At 41.4% G+C, this 25,874-nt stretch overlaps 1 protein-coding gene across 1 annotated transcript in view; it reads right to left on the minus strand.

The window, feature by feature from the left end:
* LOC104967747 (protocadherin-16-like) overlaps positions 1-25,874 on the minus strand; it is a 72,367-nt gene that overhangs the window by 36,996 nt on the left and 9,497 nt on the right. Inside the window, exons 2-4 of the mRNA XM_010797271.1 lie at positions 20,272-21,111; positions 19,957-20,154; positions 19,058-19,831 (exon numbers count right to left, since the gene is read on the minus strand). Coding sequence (XP_010795573.1) covers positions 19,058-19,831; positions 19,957-20,154; positions 20,272-21,093 — 1,794 coding nt within the window. The 5' untranslated portion in view covers positions 21,094-21,111. The remainder of the gene's footprint in view (positions 1-19,057; positions 19,832-19,956; positions 20,155-20,271; positions 21,112-25,874) is intronic.

Here is a 25,874-nt window from a genome sequence, read left to right on the forward strand (position 1 = left end):
AGAGTCAACCTCAGGCGTATGTGTACATTATGTGTGATCGACGGGGCTGACAGATGGGTTAGGGTCCCAAATCACCACCTCGCGTGAGTAGTGGGCCTCAGACCCAACTCTCACCCCAGTCTTCGACCTGGACACAGGCCTTAACCCAATCAGAGCGATGGATAAACCAGACACACATATGTGGATATTGACATACATCTGGTAAATCTATCCCTAAGGGTTGAGAGGATTTAGAGGTTTGAAACGGACGGAGAACAAGATTGACATGAGTAGTGGGACAAAGCTTGACCTAAGAAACTGGGAAAATCTTAATTCATAAGCACAAGTTTTCTACCATCTCTAAACCAGATCAAAGTCCTCTCAACCCCTCTTCGTATCCCCTCCTCAAATCTCCATGTCCCTGCAGCAGTTACTTGCAGCAAACTCAGAACAGTAATTAGACTAATTTCCTCATAGATGACTCACCCTAGAGGTGGTCAGTATTAAACCATATGCCAGATGGAGAATACACTGCAAAAGCACTGAGATCATTGTTGATAATTCACTTTTTCCCACCATTCAATACACGAACACACTGAGTGATGGAACATGTGGGAGTGTTCGCGTGGCTATGTGATTGCTTCCAAGTGTGCGATTGAAAAAGCGAAAAAGAGAAAATGGGACAAAGATGACCAAAATATTCAGCTACTTATCGCACATTAGTTTCTTCACTTGAAAGGGAATTGTTCCCATTAACAAATACCACTAGTGACTAATTTAAAACTTAAAGATATGTGCCAAAATGGATGTCATGTATTGCAATGATTAGCAGAACAGTGATGTACCAACAATACAAATAACAGTGCCAATCCAGATATGCAGCACTCTCAGTTGATATGCAGCCAACATTCATGCTTCACTTCCCCAAGACCAAAATGATCTGAGGGGATAGAGTGAGGAGGGGATAGAGTGAGAAGGGAAAGTGGTGGGGGTGAGGAAGGAGGGGGGGTTCCTCAAGTGATTATCGAGGCTGTAATTGATCAGGACATCGAAGTGAGGTCGAGGGGGGCACTGAAGTTAAAAACAGGGAGGGGTGGGTTATATGAGATCCTGACCTTAACCTGAGAGACCCTGCTGGGAAATACAACACAGACTCAAGTGTGTACACAGAGTCTCTGAGGTTTACTGCATGTATAAACACACCACATACTGTACTGTAAATGGTGGTTTCATTATCAAACTGAATGCATGTGTGTGTCAGAGCTCATAGGAACGGTACGATAAGACAGACTAAGTAAGGGTGGTGAGCAAAAAGAGGAAAAAGAACAGAGACTATTTGAGAAATGATCACAGTAAATCACAGTTATAGCTCCCTTTGAAATGTCCAATAAGAGGACCAGAAGAGACGCCACTGGCCAGCTTAATAGCACAGATTAAATCTCTATAGCTGGACTATAAACGGACGTCTCTCTTTCCATAGGTCTGCTATAGTCTGCATCTCACATTACCTCTGTCCTGGCTCTGTGGTCGGTTGGCTAACCAAACCTGACTTCTACCTCTTATGTCTCAAAGGTGGCGTTCAACCTAAAGCAGTCGTTCCCAAACTGGGGTGCGGACACCAAATAGAGGGACCACCACCATTAGAGAGGAGAAAAATGGTGTCACTTGTATTGAAGTCCATAGAGCTTAGAACAATTACATAATGTGCTGGGGCCTCAGTTGTTAAGGTTTAAGTAGTTGCTGTTATCTCCTCATCTGATCCCATAGAGAATTTACTCTTTGTACTTTTCAAATTTGAGCTATTAGGTTCAAGAACAACGAAAGTTCTAATTATATAACAGTCATTCATGTGCAAATATTAAATCCGCTCACCTTTAAAAGACTTATGCGCATGTGCTTTGATCCAAAATGGGTAAAAGCCTGAAAAACATTTTATGCACCCAAAAGCCACTTTCATTGGTATGACTATGGCGCCATATTGGGCACTGTATCACAACCTCTTAGTGCTCTATAAAGAACCACGCCAAGGACCAAAACAAAGAATGGGAAAACATTGCGACATAATTAGTCAACTTCCACGAGTAGTCCAGTTCAGTTTCACTAATTATTCATAGTGAAATCAGTTCCATATGTGATTACAAGGATTTAAAAGCTACTGTATAACAATGAATCTATCTAGGTCTGCTTACTGCATTTACCTCGCCAATTTTTGCATAGTCTTCCGTTTTCCATAGCATGCCATTAATGCAAACTGCAATGTCTGAGAGATGTCAAGAAGACTATCTGATATCAGCCTGGCATCGTATTCCCTACATCCTATGTCATAACCAATGCAAGATTTAAGTTGACAATAAACCTGGCAACTCCTGCATGTCAGTCAAACCTTTGCCCTGCTGCATTCTTTCAATTATACTGTAGTGTGTCCCTGTTTGGCGAACATGAATATGAATTTGTGGGGAATGTTGCGGGTAAGCCTCGAGGATGGAGCTGTCAGCTGTAATTCTGTCACAGGTGTTGGGATGTAAATGTACCTTTGTCTCTCACACCTGAGAAAACGCCAGTACATTTGACACAGTCATCCTGTTTTTCCCAGCAAGGCCCAATCCCTCGCTTAGTGCGGGACACAGGGAGGGACCCCAACCCTCGTCTTATAGGTTTCCAAAAAGAGAGAGTGGGAGAGACTGATGGCTAAAACAGGCTATATGTTTACGCCCCTGATCCAGGTCTCGCACACACATCGCTCCACCCAACAATGGAATCCAAAGGAGCCTGTCTCGGTCTCGGTTCAACCCTCCGACAAACGAAAGTAGTGTCCACTGTGGCATTTTTGGAACCACAGTCAAGTCAATTCGTAATCCAGCTGTCAGCTATGAAATATTTTGTTTTTGTGTGTGTAAAATGAACAAAATCCTGCCAAGATGACCTCCGGATGAATGTTATTATAAAATTCTCTATTTGTGAGCCTGCATGCATATGAGTTTCTATATGTGCATGAACATGTGTATGTGTAAAGGTCAGCAGTGTCTAGAAACAAATAGGCACTCATCCAAAAATGAGTGAATGACTGATTTATTAGGTGTATAATTGCCACAGCTCTCTTCTATCTTGGCCAAAGATCTCTGCTGTTCGTTGTGTGTGTGTGCTCGTGAGTGTGTTGCAGTAGGCAACGTGAAACACAGAAAGATTAATGGAACACTCAGCACGCTAACTCAATGCAGACCACCAGCATTGCGATTACCTCGTATACTGAGACAGAAAGACCATGAAATCGTGCACATAGCTGAATATGAGCCTGTTAGCAGGTCCACCTGCACGCCTGTCCATCTCATTTTCGTCTCTCAATTCTCTTCTCTTTCTCTTTTTGTGTGTTTATGCTTTTTTTTTTTTAGATCTTGGTTGTATATTTTAAACACTCAAAGTAAGAATAAAAAAAAACTCAAGCATAATTTTATCTGTTTCCCTGGCGACTCAATGTATCTCATTTAGGATTTCAGCCAAATGCTCTCTGGTGTACATCATGCCGTGGCAATGTAAGTCGAAAGTGAGAGTAGCAAGGCACACGCACACACACACACACACACACACACACACACACACACACACACACACACACACACACACACACACACACACACACACACACACACACACACACACCTCTCAGACGCCCAGAGAGCTGTGCCAGAAGAAGTCTTATTCATCAAAACTAAACTTTTGAAAATGTGGACCTGACTACAGTCCTTTAAATCACCGGGATGAATTGGCAGGGGAAAGAAGAAGCCAAATCGCTTTATTACACAGTGTACAGGATGAGTGGTATTGGAGCCAACCAAAAAAGATGATGTGACAAAATGTGGTTAGGAAAGTAAAAAGCTTTCCTTCAAAAATCTGAGAAACAGTTTTTTCCCCTGGGGATAAATGTAAATCTAACTGAAGGATATGGATTAAAATGTTACATATTACCTTTGCAGCAAGTCTATGATTTATAAGTCTTTTTTTAAATAAGATTTTCTTTAACTCCCTGAAAAATCGCTCCCATGGAGAACCTACACCTGTTTCAGAAATACTAAATGAGCCACTGATTGCACACAAAGCCAAGGTTCAAGTCCCCGCTCTATTGAATCCTAAACCAATAAAGACGGCTCTGAATTCGAAGCCTTAATTATGTGTCTTCGGGGGGCCGTGCAGCAGGAGGACATTAATTAAGCTAAATGATCCTTCCTATACAAAACATCTCGCAGCATTCATCAGGGAAAAACCAGGAGTGTTGGTCTCGCAGTGTGAAATATAGGTGAACATTGTATGGAGCTGCGGGCAGCCTGGACAGCACTACAGGGTCCACTTCATTTCACTATGAGCGAGAGGCAGTTGGAAGAAAGGCCAGACTAATGTGCAAAATGGAGGATGTCTGATTGGACTGTGAACAGAATATCCACTGAGCAAAGTCATATAAAAGCATAATCACCCACATAAGAAGGAAACATATATAGAAGAAACTAAGAAAGTGCCTGCTCTATTACATGTTGTGAGTTTTCCGTTTTGAAAGCTGATCCCTCGTTTCTCCTTCTTCATATTTAACAGACAGGAGTAGGATAGATGGGGCTTTCGAGTGGCACTGTGGGATTAGAAACCCACACATAAACACACACATATACTTGAATGCATGCTCATGGGCACTACACAAGCTGAAATACACACACACACAAGCAACAGACTGAGGCGGCCTGCGAGGTGATTGTTACCAGATGAGGGGGTCGTCCATCCTGCCTCACTCAGTGACAGACAAAAGATTGCACCCCATACTCTCCTCATTGTGTGTGTGTGTGTGTGTGAATGCATATATGTGTATTTGAAAGAAAGATATTTCAAGTAGTTTTTCTTTTTTTGAGGGGGAAGGGGCTTGAGCCTTAATTGAATAAGGGCCAAACCCCCCATTTCTCCATTTGGTGAGCTGGCAGCTGGCGTATGTGTGTCCTATTCAAATAGTGACATGTTTAATTTGACAATTAGGAAAACAAAGGATTCCATTTAGAGCCACGGTTGGAGGCTGAGTAAACTGTGTGCGTAAGTGTGTGTGCGCTTGTCAAAATTCTCTGCTGAATTGAAAGAGACAGAAGGGGAAGTATTGTGGATGGAGGAGACAAAAAAGCTGGAGAAAAACCTGAACCGTCAGTTTAGATAAGCAAGAAAGAAAAGAAGCAGCGAGAAAAAGCAGAGAATGAACTTAATCAAGAATGTACTTTTCTGCTAATTCAAACCACTATGTCTAACCTACTGCTGTGCCAGTGGAGCTGGCTCATGCATGGAGTATTTACAGTTGAGGATAAAGCATTACCTCAGTTCACCTCAAAGCAGCGGCGGACCACAGGGATTTAAAGGTGTTGCAAATAAAACCCGCACATGGTGTCTCTTTTCAGCTGGCTGAGAATTGTTAACCTCACATTAAGTCACACTTTAGGCTTTGGAATAGCAGGCTGAGCGCTTACACACACACACACACACACACACACACACACACACACACACACACACACACACACACACACACACACACACACACACACACACACAGAATTGGGGTCTGTTTCCTTAGAGTTATATAAAGACGTTTATATGTTTTTTGGCCTCAAGAATTCACTTCTTACCCAAAGGGGACTCTGGGAGCTGTTATAAAAGGTAAAGTTGCATATAATTCTGTAGCACACATACTTTTACAACTTGAATGTGGAGTTATAGCCTTATTTTTATGTATCTTACATATAACCTGGGCAGCATCAATTTCGGGCTGTATATTTTGTTTTCATTGTGTATTTCTGACACCTTTTATGTAATTCGGTATACATTTGAAATGTGACTATCTTTTGTGATGTGGCTAGATAAACTGCATTCCATTTTTGCTCTATTAGGTGCAGATTTACATCATCGCTTATCATAAGATTCAGACAGACGCTGACATTACTCCCCATTATTCACTCTGTCTCCCCTTTCTCCCCCCCCCTTTATTCCCTCTCTTCCCTCCATGTGGTCCTGAGAGTCCTGTTACCATGGCTACGGCTGAACGATGGCTCCAACCTTTTGAAAAACCATCAAGCTTCCCCCCACCACACACGTGCAAGCATACACATGCTATTTGTATGAAGTAATGGCGATCATCCTTCACAAAGGTGAGTGTTCATATGAAGACTGTCTGCCTACTCCTCTCTGTGCCCAGTTACAATAACATGAACCCGCTCTCCCCCTGACAGCAATGCAAAATACCTCAAGATGGAAGATTCCTCCCCAACACACATGCACACACAGAGTCCAATCTGCATTCATCTGGCCGTTTTAATTTGCAAAGACAAAAAGGGACCCTACTTGGCAGCCATTATCATCTAATCAGTAGCACTTTGGCATTTTGTGATACCACTCTCACTGTGTATGTCCTTAAAGATAATGTGTTTTAAACAATGTAGTGAATGGCCGGCTGTTTAAAAGGACAGACGACTGAAAGGAATCATTTGTCTTCTTTTTTCTCTCCCTGGAAAATACTGTAGTAGACTTCCTGCTTGGCTGGTCTGCCCTCTACCTCTCTGCTTCCCATTTAATTCTCCACTGCACTGCTCTACTTTTTTCATTACTGAATGTGTAAACGTGTGTGCAAGCAAGGTATGAGAGCGAGAAATAGCCTGTTTCAAGGACGTACCCAGACGGATAGAGGTGAAGCCACACAACACACACACAAGAGTAAACGGTGATGAATTGGCTCGGCCCCACCTCCTCTGACCCCCCTTCTACTTATCTCATTGTCATGGTAACCATCAGCACCTCCGCTGAATCCTGCATTCATGCTTTCACACCACATGCAGCTATGCTTTTCATCACTCTCTTCTATTTCGTGTTTTTACCCTCACTTGCTGATTGAAATGTGCTGAGTCTCTTTGTATAGCTCTTCGTGTCTGAATCATCCATATATTCAGCTCATCATAATGAAATATGTATGTTCATGCTTAAAACATTAGACATTATTTTGTATATAATTTGGTGAGCAAAGAAACTACCGAGCAACCTCTGTAAGCAGGCTGCATTTAAATGTATGTTTTCCCATAAACTCTACATGCATTTATTTATAATTTCTATGCATCTTACTTTCTTATCAGTTGAGTAGATAAAAGAAAAAGGAAGAATTGTTTGTGAAATTGTTAGTCTGCTATATAGAAAAAGATAACGGTTAAAAGCTGAATATATTGGATTACTTACCGGTACTTACTATCCTTTTGACATTTCAATAAATTGCAAAAAAAAAAAAAAAGGTTAACACCATTTGCATTTTGTGGTGACTTACCAAACAGCCATGATTTTGATCATCCAAGATCAGACTTTGGCACTTCATTGTAGCCAATGCAAGCCTCATTACAACATGGGTGTATTGTTGTGCAAATGGCATTACACATCATTCACAAACTAAGCAGTATCATCTGTTCTGCACTTACTGTGATCTCAGTTTATCCGTCTGCATGACTTGAAAGAACAAGTCTTTAGATAAGAAACAAACCCTTCAGAGGAGAAAATACCCTTCTATGGATTCACATTAGCCCTTGTATCCGGTATTAGAGCGGCAGATCCGGCACTCCAACATTCTTGCAATCAAGCAGCTCTTGTTTAATCGTCCCCTGGAGCGACGTACGAAACTCTCAACAGCCCGCCAGTGCTGTGAGTGTTTAACAACGTGCACGTGTCTGAGTGTCTGTGTGGAACATGGTACGTGTGTGTGTGTTTGGGTATATGTCCTGGATGTGTGAACAAGAGAGGCTGTATTCCCTCAATACAAATGTCTGCCTCTACTACACTGAGTCTGTCCATCACCAATAGAACAGGGTTTCTCAATCCAGGCTGACAGTCCTGAGTCCTGGTTTGTACAATCATCAGCAGACACTGTTTACACTCTCTTCCAACCACCTTACAAAAGATACAGCCCTTAAAGGTGGGGTAGGTAAGTTTGAGAAACCGGTTCGAGATACACTTGTTCTTATATTCCATGGAATGCTCTTAACATGCTGCTTTGACAAAAAATGTCATCTGTGGAAGCCGTAGTACTGTAAAAAGCACGACCAATCATCTGAGCCGGCCCGGCTAAAATAACTGGATGGCCTACCTGCCTGTCAGCCTTCCATCTGTGCACAAGCTTATCTCGTGCCCTCATTGGTCATGTGTGCGTTCGTGTGTGTTGGAGGAGGGGCTCTGTAAGGAAGTGACAGATTTTATTTTCAAATTCTAGCGCACTCGAGCTGGTTTCTCCAAAATTACCTACCCCACCTTTAATGTTCCTGTGTGGACATGAAGCTACCACAACTACCATTTAAAAAGAATGACTAACCTAGTAAGATGATTCACATAAAGTCTAAAAGGTATTTTGTGTATGTTTGCATGCATAATGTTTAAAAGTTAAAAAAAAAGCCTTTGATTGTCATTATACACAGAGTATAACGAGATTCAGAGTGCAACTCTGTCCCGGTGTGCAAAAAATACAAACAAATACATAACACTAAAAAACATGGCAATAGGACAGATAACATACAATCATAAGGGGGAATAAATAGTTAAAAATATTGATATAAAAATAGTATATAAAGTGCATTAAAAGTGTGTGTATGTGTAAGAATGGTTACGGTTATTGCATTATGTGTGGTGGTTGAGCAGCTTGACGGCCCAGGGGTAGAAACTGTTTTTGAGTCTGTTTGTCCGTGACTTGAAGATCCTGTATCTCCTCCCAGAAGGCAGGAGAGAGAACAGTCTGTGACCTGGGTGAGAGCTGCCCTTTATTATTTTGTTAGCTCTTCTGAGGCAGCGGGAGGTGGAATGTTCCAGCGAGGGCAGGGGGCAGCCGATGGTTTTCTCTGCCATCCTGATCACTCTCTGCAGGGCTTTCTTGTCCGCAGCTGAGCATCCTGCATACCACCCCGAGATGGAGTATGACAGCACGCTCTCGATGGTCGCCCGGTAGAAGGACACCAGCAGCTTCTTGTTCAGTCGGTTTCTCCGAAGCACCCTCAGGAAGTGTAGTCGCTGCTGGGCCTTCTTAACTGCTGCAGTGGTGTGTGCTGTCCAGCTGAGGTTCTCCGAAATGTGAACCCCCAGGAACTTAAAGGTGGAGACCCTCTCCACTCTCTCTCCATTGAGGTGAAGGGGGGCGGGTTCTGGACGGTGCTTTCTGAAGTCTATGAGGATTTATTTTGTTTTGCTTGTTTAAAGCAAGATCTATTTTATTAATCTTCTTTGACATGTATTTCTTGTGATTTGTGGCTGAATGTATTTATTTTATGAAGTTGAGTTGGCATTGAGAAGAATATTTCATATCCCCGTCTTCAAAACATTTTTTGTCAAGACATGGAAAAGACCCAAAAGACCCAAAATATGTATGTCTTCCCTTTGTGTGAAAATGAATGAATACTACATCAGATTCAATGACAAATGTATCTCTTTTCATCTTCCAACCAACCATCTGCTGTCACTTTCCGCAACAGTCCCGCTCTGCTGCTGTGAAAACAGACGTTGACATTTAAAGATGGCTGGTGTACTCCCTGCTGTATTCAGTTCCTCCGATGCCTGCAGTAGGAGCACAGCAACATCTTCAAGCAAATGGAGCTGAGTGTGTCCAAAAATCCTGAATTTGCGACATCAGTTTAGAGTAAAGTAGATGTCGTCTGCCTTTTTGACGTCTTTGCACTTTGATTTGAGAACATCTTCTAGTAGCACTTGGACTGCGACATTATGCGGGATGGATATGTTATTAAAAACTAAGAGATGTATTCCAAGGAATATAAAGAACTTCCTAAACGGCGTGTGTAGGCCGCAGTAAATCTGGTCCAAAACCACGGAGTTGAATTTGGGCCACATGCAGAAGAAATGTTGCTTCTCCTAAATTGACAATAAATCTGACACATCCTTAGTCCAAAAGTTAAATCACTTGCAACAGCGACACAGGACACAGGCCAAATCAGATGATTTACCCAACCTCAAGCAACACCTATTGCTCAGGCCAAATGCCTGCAAATGTACTCAGTGTGAGGTTGAAAAAATAGAAAGCGACTACTGTTTCATGTGAGATAGATTCATCTTAGAGTCCTGACACAACTCCAACATAAACATTGTGTGCATGATCTGACTGCAAGACATGATCCTATGAAAGTCTTTTTAAAAACGTCCTTATAAGAGCGGTGTCCTAATTGTAGGGTGGCAATACTGAAAGGCACGGTAAGGGAAAGATGGAGAGTCCCTTTTCTTACTAAAGAGTTACAGTATGGTTGGACAGAAGAAGATAGACCACCCTGAAAGCAACATTTTCAATGACCAGAGTATGAAAGCCACACGCCTTGTCAAGAATGTTTAAACTCAAGATCTTAGAGAAATAAACAAAGAATGTATTGATGAATAGCAAACTCAGAGGCATGTATTTATAGTTATATTAATGGTGTTAATGTCATTGGACCATACACATATTACAGCGAGTGGATATTAGGAAATATGACAGCTTTTTGTGCTGAATTGATTGACCTTGGCCCAATACATTGAAAGAATTTAGAAGACTCGATAAACAGAGTATACTTTTCTAAGAACTCCAAGCAACACTTTATTACTCATCCTAAAGCTTCTTATTAAATTAATATTCTGCTCATCCTGCATGGGTTCATTGAGTCCAGAAGGCTGCAGTTCAGAGGAACCTCCAGAGGGATTAAGAGAAGGTTAATAATCAAGCTCTAAATCAATGTTTCTTGTGTGTATTGATTTTCTCTTCCAACATTTCCCTTCTCTTTCTGATCACCTCTCCATTTATTTTCATCACTCTTCCATACATCGTCGTGCGGTCGCCCTTACGGCTCAGGGTTTTTGCAGTTCAACGAAACAAATCACAGCAGTTGCCCATGCACACAGTAAAGTTATTTCCACTTCTTTAGGTCTTCCAACCCTGTCGGACACACCGCAGCCAGCCACCACAAACACAAACACACATGCACGCTCACATGTATGGAGGCCCACAGTGGAAATGTCTCTTCTGTGGTTTTTACCCATAAAGCTTATGGGCCTCAGTTTCATCCTGTGCTTACTGTATGTGCGGCACTGTATATGCTTTTATTTAGATTTATACTACTAAATCCTATGTTTCATCATCAGAAATGTGCATAATGTATTTACATTGAAATGCCCCACTTCAGCTCATGCATAGTACATCTCGGTAAAACCAGGCAGCAATCCAAAAAAAAGAGGGGAAATGGGGGTTAGCGGAGGGTATAGTAGGCAGGTGGGAAGTAGTAAAATATTCCACTCTAAGGTAGTGGAAACTTTTTTTTCACTCTCTCTGGTTTTGCTCTAACCTTTAATAGACAACTCATGGTGAGAACTATCCTTATAAAAGATCAAATCCAAGGAAAGACAATATGAGGTGCACGCATGAAGGAAATGCCTCTGGGAGATGTAAAGAAAGCGAGGGACGTGATATGGACCATATTGAATATAAAATCCTTTTTGTCAGTCGTGCCATTTCTGTGATCTCATATAGACCAGCGGTATTGTTTAATACTGTGTATCTTGGCACCACGAACGCAACACTAGATCTGCAATACAAACGTTTCCCTCTCCGCTTCTCTCAGCATCTCTTCGCGTTTGAGTTCCTGAGGTGAAAAGGATGTCAAAAGTAGAAGTGAGATGATTAAATGAATGATTCATTTGAGAAAACAAATATCTGTAGCTGCACAGTCTTTGACCCCTGAGAGGAAAACATAAATTGTGTGAAGAGTGCTGGGACAGACACAACACCAGAGGAACAGAGACAGCCAGACAATAGCTTCAGGGCAGCTGCTTCAACTTTGAAGCACACCCACACACGCGGACGCAAAAACAAAGTCATGCCCTAGAGGAGCGCAAAAAATAACAACAAAGGCAAGTGAATTAAATGACTTGAACCATTCATATCATTTTAGCTGGCTTTGACACAAAACTCTTGGTTACACCCAATTGCGACTTCAAATCTATCATCCATCTCAAGCTGAAATGACAGAATCTGATACACTGGGAAACAAGCACTTGCACCGCCCTTCACCCCTAACTTATCGACCACCTGCTTTCCCAAACTGTAGGAACCCTCCCAAAGCAAATACAATTTAGAGAAACACAGGAAACATACTAATTTACACCAACTTAACTCAACGTGTCATGAAATTAGATTAGTGTGACCAAATGAACTCTGAAGGGCCTCAAGATCACCTGCCGCTCGCGTGTGGCGTGCGTGCGTGCGTGCGTGCGTGCGTGCGTGGTGCGTGTGTGTGTGTGTGTAAGGTCTGTGAGTTTATTCCTTTCACTCGGTGAAGGAGTGAGAGGCAATAAGAGATGAGACACGGACAGAATGGAGGCCCAGACAGAGATAGAGAGGGACGTCTGGACGGCAGATACGTTTGAAGAGAAACACAATGCAAAAGCTGGAACAGAGAGATAGGATGGGGAGAAGAGACAGATAGAAAATGTGTGTGTGAATGGCTACAGATTTGTCTGTAGCCATGGAAGATCCTGTGCCTGCAGCTGTTTAATATCTGTGTGTCACTAAGATTAGGGGAGTTTCAGTATTTTGACTGCACCTTGTAAGAACTTGCCGCACATATTGATTGATACAATTCTTTTCCATACACCTTTTTCCATTAAAAGAGAGTATAATTGATGATTCTCAGGAAGTGTACAGTAGCATCATCTTGAAACCAAAACCGCAAATCACTTTGTTTGATTATTCATTCGATTATAAATGTAACATATTTGAATTCTAAATATTTGGTCGGATAAAATAAACAATGTGTATATACAACTAGATGCTATGGGAAATTATGTATGAATAATCAGGATGATTCTGTGGCATTTCCTAGACTTAACACCCCAATAATAATAAAAAGTAAGGTAGGTTAAAGAACGTTGAGAAGCAAAACTGATGCAATAAAACATTTATTTGTGTAGCTCCACTGATGCAGAAAAAGACAAATAAATAAATTATATCCATGATAGTGTTAGTCACTGATGGGAGATTGATTGCTTTAAAATAGCAAAGGAAAGGATAAAGTTGAGACCAGTACATAAGCCATAAGGTTAAATGCCCATGAGACGCGAGGTATAAAGTTAAGGGAAAAAAAGAAAGAATGGAAATTGAGATACTCACTAACAGATGAGATGAAGAACTGGAATATAAACCAGTCAGACTGGAGAAAGAAGGAAAGAGTGAGAAGAAAACCCTTCACTGCCATATGGTAGAGAGTATTTGGCTTAATGAGGCGTGAGGCCATCCTCTCCACAGAGCATCAGCCAGTCAGATCACACATGAATGAACACTCTGATAGGGTTAAAACACAGCATATGCCAACAGCTAGTGATATGGAACCAAACTACTGCTGCTAGGAGGACAAAGAAAGAATAAAGGATGATTGAACCAACTCGGGCCACAATCCAACAGCCCTCCAAAGAGCTGAAAAATACTCAGGCAGAAAAAGGAATCTGTCAGCATAAGAGTTCAACATGTTGAAGCTCATTGCTACTGAAAATATTCTAGCAAAAAGAGGGATCATGATCAGCAGGGATCCAAACTCTGAACTGGTGGTTATGCCAAAAAAAAGAAATGTCAGAAAAAGTATAAAGACCATTCAGTTTCAGTGTCGTTACTTCAGGTTAAACCAGGTGCATTTTGCGCATACAGATCTCTCAGTTTCTTTCAAATAGACGTTTTTATCAAACCCCTTGGCGAAGCAAACATTTTTTGAGGAGCTACTCAGTAAGAAATGCAGAAGAAGAGCTGCTTGTGTATCAATTTGAAGCCAACCAAACGAAAGGCATACTAGACTAAATCTAAAAAAACTAAATTAAGACACAGTTCCAGACAAGGCATAATACAACTTGGACGTGAAGATGCTAGGTGCAAACATTAAGAGATTGCCAAAATCACTACATTCATTCGGAGGGGGGCATATTCTCAAAACAACGAATGTCAACCTTATGGTGGCACCAGATTAAATGTCAGTATATTGCTAAAGTCAGTTTGCATTTATTCTCCCAGCACAATGAACGTCTGGAAAATAATTCATGGAAATCTATCCAGTAGTGGTAGTGAGATACTACTGGTCTGTATCAAAATGGCACAAACTACGTAGCTGATTGATAGACCAGACCAGCGTTGCCATCTTTACAGCTTTTAATGTATTTCTTTGAAGAAAAACATTATCACTATGATATAAATAAATTAAGCCCACTTTGTTATGTAGCTGTTTTAAGGCATCTGTGTAAAACCAAGATGGATTTTATTAGCGATATCTGAGCTTCCAGCAGACAACAGGTGATGAGCTCACAGTAAGTGATGATGGATGTTATGAGAATAGTTAGCATTGCAGAGACACCATCATCACACACATCCTGTCAACATGGCTGACAGCTGAGAGATATGTGAGTCGGTGGGAGAAGAGATAGAAACACAGAACCGGAGAGAAAGTAGGCGTAACAGAACAGGGTCCAGCTGTTAACAGCATGAAACGATTCACTACATTTTTTATCTCGCTGATGTCCGTTAGTGTGAAAACCCAAACATTAGTCAAGGCTGATCACCTGTTAGATGCAACCGAGACATGTGGTGACAAGTGATCGCTTCGACCTGCAGTCTTTCTTCACTCATCTATTGATCCTCCCATTTCAAAACACACTGACAGATTAATTAAAACACACAAGATAAAGTTTCAACAGAGCGGGGCCTTATTAAAGCACAGCTGCCACTGTTCGAGAACAAGCATTGAGGGAAGACATCAAACAGACAATAAATTACATATTTTCCCCACATTTTCAAGCTTAATAAAAACTGGAGTGTGTGTTTAGGCTGCAGGAGAGTGCGCAAGCTCCAAGCAGAAGCTGTGGTTTCGTTCTGGCTCTGGTTTCAGTGCGACACCAGCAGGAGACTGGAACGGTGTTACAAGAAGCTCAAGCAGAACAGCTTCCTGTTTTCAATTAATCACAATGTCTCATCAAATGTGATTAGTCTCAGTGTGCAGGCATGTGTGTATGCTATAAATATGATTAGACTTTTTTTATAGAACTATATAGACTTCAGGCACATGTTTTCAAACTTTGGACTTCACACCAAAAGGGGCTGATTGCTTTAACAGGCAGACCCGCTGTGTTTATTTGGATTTTGAGGGAAGTACAGGCAGACTAATTCCACCTGTCAAAAGAAACCAGTCTCCTTTCCGATGTTTTTGCTCTATTTGAGTCACCTTAACACCACCCTCACATGTTCTTGTGTGTAGACTGTCGGTCAAAATATGTAGTCCATAGGGAGATACAGTATCAGCACATTTGATTGGTGAGATTAAATCCCTACCATCAGCTTTACATTTCCCTTGACCAGATGCTTGGTGCAAAATGAGCTGTGGAGATTCATTGTCTATATATGGACGTCTCTAATTGTAATGGGAATATTGTAATTTTATTCAGTGAGCACATTGATGCTCTCTTAAGGATTTGTAATTTCCATTTTCCATACTCCTCAAACCACTTTTGCAAGTCTCAAGTCAGAATGTCAGATTTGCTTGCAAGCTTTTTTTATAATGTATTCTGGGGCGCATTCATGTTCCTTTGGGGACAGTCTCTCTGAGTTTATGGCTCCTTTCTGCTATTGCCACCTTCACAATTGTATCCCTAGTGCAAGCAAAGGTGTACACATAGAATAATTATGAGTGTGTCTTTCATATACTGTCCACCATCTTGGACTGTATGGGGCATGAAAATAATAATAACAAAACATGTATAACACTCAGTTATTTGTTATGTTTTCTGATGTATTTATTTTTATTTTTAAAGTGTGGTGTCAAAGTCAGGTCTCCCTTGAAAAAGAGATCGATGATCTCAATGGGACCAATCTGACTAAATAAAGGTTTGAAATGAAATGAAATGAAAAATGTATTCTACTAGAGACAGTGCACTACCACGACTCTTAGACGGTAATGCCAGAAAGCTATTCTCTACATTTTTGGACATCTCCCATTTGAGAACATCTGTACATCTGTTCAGATGATTGAGTGTTGTATAACAGGCTTGATCAAGAAACCACATGCTGACATCACAGGGGAGATGCATCACCTGCTGAAAGATAGTTCTTGGCTTCAATAGTGTACACATACGTATATGACATACAGAGACATGCACATGTACGTACATAACACACACACGGTCATCTTTTGCTTCCGTTTTGCTGTCTTGTTCTCAGCTATCTTTAAAATGTCATTGTCCATTTTGTTTGCATTGTTTTATTTAATTTGTGCTATTATTCCACTTGTATTTTTATTTCATTATATAATGTGTCTTCTAGAAGACATCAATGTGTCTGTTGTCTGTTGGTTCTACATTTGTGGCTGGGCAAGAGCTTCTTGTGAGATCAACAGTGGCTTCCCAGCGGTCAGGTCATGCTGGAAGTGAGCATGTCCTTAGATTTGACAAAAACTGCAAGGTACAACCCACACAGGAAGGAAATACGCTTAGTCTCTGAAAAACTCAGATTTTATCCAAGAAAAATACCTGATTCAATCAGTCCATACACAGATCAGATTATTTCAGCTATGTTTGCATGCAAATAAGAGTTTTTAAACAATGGAAATGCTTCATTCTAAATTATGCTTGTCACTTATCATCATCAGCCGCAATTTGCGCTGTTCTCATGACCCTTACCTTCTCAGGATATGAACCCAAATAAGATGAATGTGCATGCCGGCACACACACAAACACACACACATATATAAACTGAGTGAAGCAGCCTAACATCTCCTGCCTGGGAAATACTTTAAGGAAGTGGGGGAAGAGGAAAGCAGGCAAACCAAAAAATAAATAACTCCTTTGTGTCGCGACTGTATAAACAGTGCAGCACATTACAGATTACTATAGTAGCCCAACTGATAAGAAACTTCCTGAAACTGTTGATGCATGTATAAATGTGTGTATGCGTGAGTGGAGTGAAATAAAATTACACATCATGAAAAAGATATTAAGAAAGATAAAGAGAAACAGAGAAAATAAAGAAGAACAACAGAGACAGAGCGTAAGGATTGAAAAACTACTATGTGTGTCCCAGTTATTCAAAAACATCATCTGATAACATATTTCCTTGTTTGGATATGAAACATTTGCTGAGTTTCCACAATTTTTACACAAAGTGTCCAAAAGTCTTACCGAGCCAGCCAAAAGAGTATAATGTGATTGTTATCTATTGTAAATATTAGCACAATTCTGAGAACATTGTGCCTTCAACTTGACTCTTTAAGGAACGTGATGAAACTTCACAACCTGAATGCAGCTGCCAAATAACGTCACCGAAAAATGTAAACTAGGCTTACTAGACCAGCGGACCCAATTCTTCACTTTGTCACTATCTTGACAGAATAAAATTCCAAATGCTCCACAATCTCGACAGTTGGTTGGCAGGCAAATGGAGAAAATACAGAACAAAACTGAAACGAAAAGGTCTAGCATAAGTGTGTGTGTCCTATCTGAATGGCAATATATTCCATTAGCCCAGGAAAAAAGTTTACTCCAAATACCATTATCCTGTAAATGGCAGGCCCTGTGGGAGACTCTTGTCCAGGGAATCTTGGCTCTGTTTAAACGAGCCTTGAGGAACGTGCCGGAATGAGCTATTCAAGCCGTATTCACTCACTCTGGCATCAGAATCACCCGTAGCGTGTTGCATGGGATTACGCATGTACCTACTGCCAGAATCACTGCTGGCTAGGATTAGAAAATGTTGATTATAACAACGGTGGCAACAGCTGGAATTGACATTATGGGGTTCTTGATTGAGGGGCATAATAATTCAACAGAGCCTCATTATGACCAATTTAAAGGGTTCAATAATTCAGCAATGGACAATCAGTGGTGGTAAAGACACCTCGCCGTTTTTAACCACATCCCTTTTTTTCTTTCCGCTTTCCTTTCAAAGGTCATTCCACCTCTCATAATCTTATTTAAAATCATCTTCATTCCTCTTGATTACATTTTTTATTTCCCTCATCTCCAATCCTCCCTAAGGAGTAAGCCCATATGCCAATTTCCACTGAATACCAGCCATCCTTTCCAAATACATGCTTAATGAACTTGCAAGAATGTGAAATTCAACCACCATTATTTATCTAATTCCAGTTGGTATGATTGGGGGTTTAAAGACATTTATTAGAGCCATTGCACTGTTATGTTCAGGCAGCAGTCTTTCTTGAAAATGCTACGAAACAGACATTTTTATTTTTCCTCTCAGCCGCGTCACGGCAGAGGGGTTTAGCCAACCCGTAAAAACAGTTGGTCTAAACGGTGCATGATACCAAGTTAAGACCTAGCTGGAAGACAAACAGCCAGTCATCCTTTTTCATTTCTCAAGAGAGGTCCTCCTTATATATTAGAGCTGCTGGAATCAAGATAAAAGCAATACAGCCGAGCTGCCGCGAGATACCAAGGGCTCACTCTACGCTGATGGCTTGGTTACCACGGCAACCGTATGAGGTGAGAGAGAGGACATACGTGCACAGAGTAAATCTCCTCAGGAATGCAGGTATAGACTGCCTCCTTTTCTCTGTTTCTTCTTTCTAGTACCTTTACACATCTTTTTAACCCTAAATGAACATGTTGAATGGCTTGGCTACTCATCTCATACCCTAGTTTTTATGAATCACATGCTTCCAAGTGCACCAATCTTTCCTGAAAGAGGACTTTGAGACAGATGTTCAGTTCAGACAAAACGTTGACTTCAATACTCTTTTATATTGATGTATAAATCAGGCTGTTGCCAGGGGAGTAATCAGAGAGAGCTTAAGGGGAGTGTGTGAGAGAAAAGAGTGAATAAAGAGATGAGAGTACAGGGGAGACAGAGAATACTTGGTTTTGGCTGCATAAGTAGGACAACAGTGTTGTGGCCAACACGGTGCGCCTCATGAGAATTATAAATGCCAGGTTTCCTTCAAAATAAAGAAGAGTAAAAGAGATTTTTTTAGAAGAAGAATGAGAGCGAACGAAGGAATGATAAAAAAACGTATTTATGGTTTCTCTTACCTCCAAGAAACAGGTCCCAGCTGGCGTGTTCTCCTTTATGGAGGCATTGTAGAAGTTGCTGGAGAACACAGGTGTGTTATCGTTAACATCCTGGAGCACAATGTCCACCTTGGCTGTGGAAGACAATGGCGGGCGGCCTCCATCCATTGCTACCACAGTTACGCTAGGTGCTGGCTCTGATTCGAAATCTAGGGCTGTCGCTGTGGTAATGATCCCTGTGACCGGGTCAATGGAAAACCAATCAGAGTGAGAGTTTTTGCCCTTGAGGAGGCTATATCGTACGTCCCCATTGGGGCCCTGGTCCTTGTCCCTGGCAGTAACTTGGAGAACAAAGGAGCCAGGATAGACAACCTCAGGGATAGTCTGTCTGTAGGCCTGCTGGTCAAACAGAGGGGGGTTGTCATTCACATCAATCACCTGAATTGTGAAAGATGACTCTGCTCTGAGGGGAGGCGTGCCGGAGTCTGTGGCCATAACCCTCAGGTCATACGAATCCCGTTCCTCTCTGTCCAAGACCTGGTCAACATATATCAGGTAGATGATGCTGTCCTTGGTTGTGAGGGCAAACTTCCCATCACCCCCCTCAAGAGATACATTCACATTAGCGTACTCTCCATAGTCGGGGTCTGTGACAGAAATCCGAGCTACGTACTGGCCTGGTTGGGCCCCTTCAGAGATCCTTGGTGAGCCGTCCTCACTCAGAAAGATGATGGTCATGGTTGGCTGGTTGTCATTGAAGTCACGGACATGAATGGTCACAAATGCATTGGTAACCTGAGAAAATGCACATGATTCATGTTAGTGAGTACTGAAATGAATCTACTTTGCATTATTGTAGAGGACAAATACGGTTAATTATTTTCTTTTAGGAATCTTAGGAATACCCATAATGCAATTACCTCAGGTTGGCTGGCGTTATCCCTGGCCTGGACCACCAGTTCATGAACCCTCTTCAGTTCATAATCCAGGGGCCTATTCAAAGTGATGACCCCTGACTTGATATCCATGACAAAGGAGCGATCAGGGTCACTCTGACGCCGGTTGATTTCATAAAGGACAAGACCATTATCACCTTCGTCCTCATCTGTTGCAAACACCTGGAAAGATAAGAAACTGAAATTAGAAAATACCCTGAAACATTTGGATTTACGGGCGCAGGAACTGTTATTGAAGTAACAAATCACTGTCTAAACCCTGATAAGACTTGAGCTAACCTGTAGGATGCTGCTGCCTTGTGGGAGACTTTCCGAGATAATAGCATGGTATCTGCTCTGATTGAAGAGTGGCGCGTGATCGTTGATGTCCGTCACAGTGACGTCTAGGGTCATGGATCCCATCCTTTTTGTTGAGCCCCCATCAAAGGCCTCAACGACCAAGGTGTATAATGAGCGCTTCTCCCTGTCCAGAAGACCATTGACTACGAGATCCAGATACAACACCTTGTTAGCAGCTCTCTTGGTCTCCAGTCTAAAGGCTTGGCCTACATTACCCTCTCGTATAGCGTAGCCTTGAGTGGTCAGCTGGTCCTTATCCGCATCTGTTGCAGGCTCCAGGGAAAACCTTGTGCCAACTGCTGTGTGCTCGGGAATTTTAAGAACGGCTTTCTTTTTGGGGAACACAGGTGCATGGTCGTTGATGTCGTTAACGGTGATCGACACCTCAATAGTGACTCCTGTCATTGTGACAGCGATGAAGCTATAGTGGTCTCTCTGCTCACGATCCAGACGTTGTGCAGTGGTAATGATGCCTGTGTTTTCATCGATGTTGAGATCATTGCTGACGCCTGTGCTCTCATGGTCCGAGATGAAGTAAAGACCTCCGATTTCACCAGGTGGTAACCCAGCGCTGATATCACCAACGATGGTCCCTGCCGGCTGCTCTTCATCCAGCTGGAGCTCCAGTGCTCCGAAGACAGTTGTAGACTGAACAAGAACAAGGACCATGCATAAATAAAAGACTTGCGTTCCTCGCCAGGAACACAAACAAGGTCCGCTGACCCAAACCCTCCGTCTTGACCCTTTACTGGTTATCGTCATGGCTGGGCTCTGCTACACCTGTAAGACGGAAACAAGAGAGAAAGAAAAAAACACTTTAAAGAAAATATTAGTACAGATATATTTTATGATGTGTAAATTGAGAAAGGAACTACTTTCCTTATCCTCTATTTAAATACATTTTGAAAATGATCTTGCTCCCTTAGCACAAAATGAAAACAAATTGTTATTTTTGTTTAGTATGTATTTGTAATCCTTGAATAACAATATGCTAACACTTAAATAATCCACAACCTATAAAAGACACTGTGTGATGTATTTGAGCTTTTTTACAAATGAAAATGATATATATATGGATATAAATAAGAGTTTGGAAAGAACTCTTCAGCAGGATTGGGAATATTTGAAAGAGCACATAAATGGAAGGCTAAATCTGTCCAGGATCCACATTTGCTTGGACCACATTGAGGACAGAGTCATAAACTATATGTATCTGAAGGATAACACATTTTATTCACTGGATGAAAACATTTTAAAGTGTCCAGAGTGGTCATAAACTGAAATCCAAAGGGAAAACACATTAAAGACACTGAAATGGACATCAAGATCCTTAGTAATATTTAGATTTGATGTTTGCATAATATCCTTAAACACACACACACAAAAACACAGACATACTTAAAAAATACATGGAATGCATGGGAACTTAAGTATATGGCTGCTTCACAAGAGCCTGTATGGGTAAAAGCAGTCATTTAAGACTGTAAGCTTAGCCTCTATGTTCCCCAAACTCTAAATCTTGCACAAATCCATAAATATAATCTCCTCCTCATGCTAATGCTATATCAATCTTATCAGTCATAGGCTGGTCCTAATCATGAACAGATTCACATGCTGTAAGTATCCACAAAGGCATGCATCAATCTAGGGTCAAACTCTTTTGCAAGACGTTCTTTATGTTCCTGGTGTGTGAGAAGTGTGGATTTGCCTCATCAGTTGGCAAATTGACTGCAAGAAAGGCATTCGCAAGAGTTTAAAGGGCTATCTAAAACTCACTTGACACTGTGAACATTATCCTGCAGCTGACCCACCATCTGGTACTTCCAGCAAGTTAAAACAAACACCAATAATTATTTGAAAATGGTATTTGACCCAGGTTTGACACACATACTTTAGCTCACTGTAATATAATTCTGGAAATACAAATTGAACCTGTATGGCCGCTCCCAACTCTCACGAGATAGAGGCTCATTTTACCCCTTGATGAGGTCTACAAATATTTACATTGTGCTCAAAATCAGACCAATTGTTTATGCATGTTCCTCTCCCATTTACAAGGAAAGATTTATTGAGCGTGTAACTCTTGAAAACATCCTGCAATGTGGAGGACCATCAAGCCCTAACAAAACTCATTCATCACAGTTGGAGTCCAGAGGGATGCTGCTTTAACAATCTTCAACACTGAACACCTAAACCCTCTGGAATGTGAAAGAGTCCTGCTTAGATAAGCTCATGTTTGGTGCACATGATCAACACTATGGATGTGTGATGCAGGCAAAGGGCCAGTAGCAGACAGGAGGTTAGTTATAAATGGAGGCTTTTGGCTAGGGGTGTCCCGATCACCTTTTTTTGCTCCCGATCCGATTCCGATCATTTGATTTTGACAATTTGCCGATACCGATTTTTCCCGATCCGATCTTTATGCAATGCATTAAGAAAAAAAAAAGCATTCAAGTTGTCCCTTAAGGTTATTTTTTCTTATTTAAATTGGATATTCTATCCAACATGGATATAGCTTCTTTCTTTCACAGCAGCATTGGATCAGTTCAGTTGTGCAGCATTGGATCAAAACAAAATAAAGCTTTCAGTACTCGTTAGCTTACTGCTACAATTAGACACTGCGCCCACTCTGTTGCCAGATTTGAGAGAAATAAGCAACCAGGTCTATGAAAACAAGCCCCAAAGAAGCAACACATACATGATGTTCTGTCATTTGAAACCAAAACTAAGGCCTCAGGATGACTTTAAGACTTGAACATGGTCATTTTTGTTTTGTAGCATTGAATACAAAATGTAAAAAAAAGTATTTAAAAAAAAAAAAAGAAAAAAGAAAATCCCGATCCCCGATTTTTTTTCTCCCGATTCCGATTTTTTGAAAATCACGTGATCGGCTCCGATCCCCGATCACGTGATCGGATCGGGACATCTCTACGTTTTGGCCTTTGCTGGCCAGCCACATTCAGACAGACAATCACTCCCCTAGTGCATGTACGGTCTGGACAGTTAACTTTAGGAATGTCTTTCACCTCTAGAGGGAAAGCCAGCCTGGTGTCGGCTGCAGTGTCTGACTGCACATACGTTGAGTTAAAGCGTAGCACACTCATACACACAAAGGACCATACACTTCCCTTCCTGCAGGTTGATGGAAAAACTGAGTTCTACTCCAAAGAGATCAAGAGGATGTTTTCTAATAAAGCATCAGAGTAAGGTTGCACTCTGCAGTCAAAGAACATTCACTGAATTAGTTACTATATATTGTGACACACATACAAAAGCTGAAATATTTTCTCATCTTCCAGATAAATGTAATTATTTCATTCAAGTATTCTCAAGTCTGTAGTGCAAAAACAACCATGTATGTTTGCACGAGTACCTCATTATTCACATGCATTGGCAATATTGAGTGAAAACTATTTTGTTGTTAAGGTTCTAAATGTACAAGACTCCTGAAAGAATATTTAAATTCTTTATATATGAGCAGAATATAAAAGCAAATGAAAAACATTATTTTATATATTATTAATCTTCCTCCAATCATCCTTTCCACAAGTCCTTCTCCTGACCCTGACCTTCTGCGGTAGTTTATGAGCCCTCCAAGGAGAAGGGATTAATAAAGTCTATAGGTCCACTGGGACAGAGAGAGGGACACTGAGGCTGGCCCCTCTGGTCGCTGACCTCTACATCTGGTCCAGACGGCTGCAGCGGACAGTTGCTGAACTCCTATGCAAAGAGGGAAGCTGAGCTGAGCCTGAGCACGTAACACCTCTCTTTTGTTGTTTTTTGCTGGGTGTCAGAGTAGTTGTGTGTGTTTGAGTCTATGTGACTGTCTTTCTGAAATAAGCACAGGAGGAAAAGAAAAAAGTTGAAAAAGGAAAAGCTTCAGAGATAATTAGGGGGGTAATGATGTTAAGAAAGACTTATTGCTGCCTTTGGAGACCCTGCTGTGACAAAATGAATACCCTATACAGTATCATATTGCAACCATTGAGAACAACAGGAGGACAAAGATTGCAGGAAAAAGTGGATTTGGACAAGTTACATTTTGACGAGTGATTATGGCTTTGTCTCGACTGCCTTATTGTCATTAGGGACCAATGAGCTGATTCAAAAAGAAAGAAAGGGTGTATTGAAAGGAGGGACATGTGTGTCTCTTTAAATCTTCTTTCCCTCATTGCTTCAGTTGAGTGTCAGTGAGAGGTTATATTGATGAACACATCGCACGGCAGCAATCTGTCATTAAGCAGTCGGTGCATGACATCATCTCCCTTTTGACGTGTGCTGTAATACTCTTATGCTTACATTGGAAAACACTAACTGATGATGAATGGATAGAGCAATGCCTCAAATATAGCTTGTGCTGAAAGGAAACTGGCAGAAGAGAAGGGAAGTTGAAAAGACAGCCACCTGATTCACTCCCTCTAGTGGCACTCTTCATAACATTCTGCTTATAATGATAGATGATGTTAAAGTTTACATGAATGTGTGTATCTCTAACTTCATTTCAATAAAAAGTTATAAACTACAAATCAGTTTGAACTTGTATTGTCTGCTTGAATGGGGTTTTGTACATCCATGTCTTTGTACGGCTGCACAACACATGTGCAAGCGAGCAGTGACATCATCTCTGTGCGACCACATTGACAGGCAGGTCAGACCCGGAGGGCTCCATGCAGTCTCAGCCACATTATATCTGGCATTGCACCCCCATAATCTCCTTCTGCTGTGCGCAAGCCTCAAAGCCTCAAATGCACGGGCCTCCACTCCTAAGTGCTGTAACCATATAATAGAAAACCATAGTGTTTTTTCTATAGGATGTGACTATTTGAAAGAGTATGTGTACGAGGATGTGTGTGAATGTGTTCATTTTGTCGTATCTCAGTTGTGGGGAATAGCTTTTCCTCATGCAGTTCCAATTCTGAGCAGGCCCCTCTATCTCCGTATCCCTCCCATGTCTGTCCCTCCTCCTTCCCTCCGTCAGTCCCCTCTAATGGACTAAGCAGATATAGTAGGGCACGCTATAGCTACCCGTGGGCCAAGCTAAACAGGACCAAAAGTCACGTAGTTCCAAGGAAGAAACGGCCACTCGCTACCGCCTCTATCTCAACCATGTTTTTGTGCTTTGATGGAACAGCATTGGATTCAGCTAGTTCCTCAGCGGTTGAGAGGTCTGGCATTGACTGTAGATAGCTGGCAGCCACTCATTTAGCCCTGCAACTGCTTCTGTGTAACCCAGAACAAACATTGGCCAAGTCTTATGATTGACAGTAAAGTCAGACGGGGGAAAGAAGTAAAGGAACAGGCTGAGAAATTCAAAAAAAATACAGCCAGACAGTGGATTGAACTTTGTCTTCACACATTGAAAACCCCAACAGCAAAAAGGATAAGGTTTAAAGAACAAATGTTCTCATATTGCAACAGCTTTCTTGCAAACCATTGCAAGCCTGTGCCCTATATGGTGTTAGGATTGGAGATGGTTGTAGTTTTAGTGCCATTTGATAGCGTAACAAAAAAAAAAGTTTTATGACAGTTTTCAGCAAGTGTAC

The sequence above is a fragment of the Notothenia coriiceps genome, unplaced genomic scaffold, assembly GCF_000735185.1.
Source record: "Notothenia coriiceps isolate Sejong01 unplaced genomic scaffold, NC01 NC01_scaffold00037650, whole genome shotgun sequence".
NCBI lineage: Eukaryota > Metazoa > Chordata > Actinopteri > Perciformes > Nototheniidae > Notothenia > Notothenia coriiceps.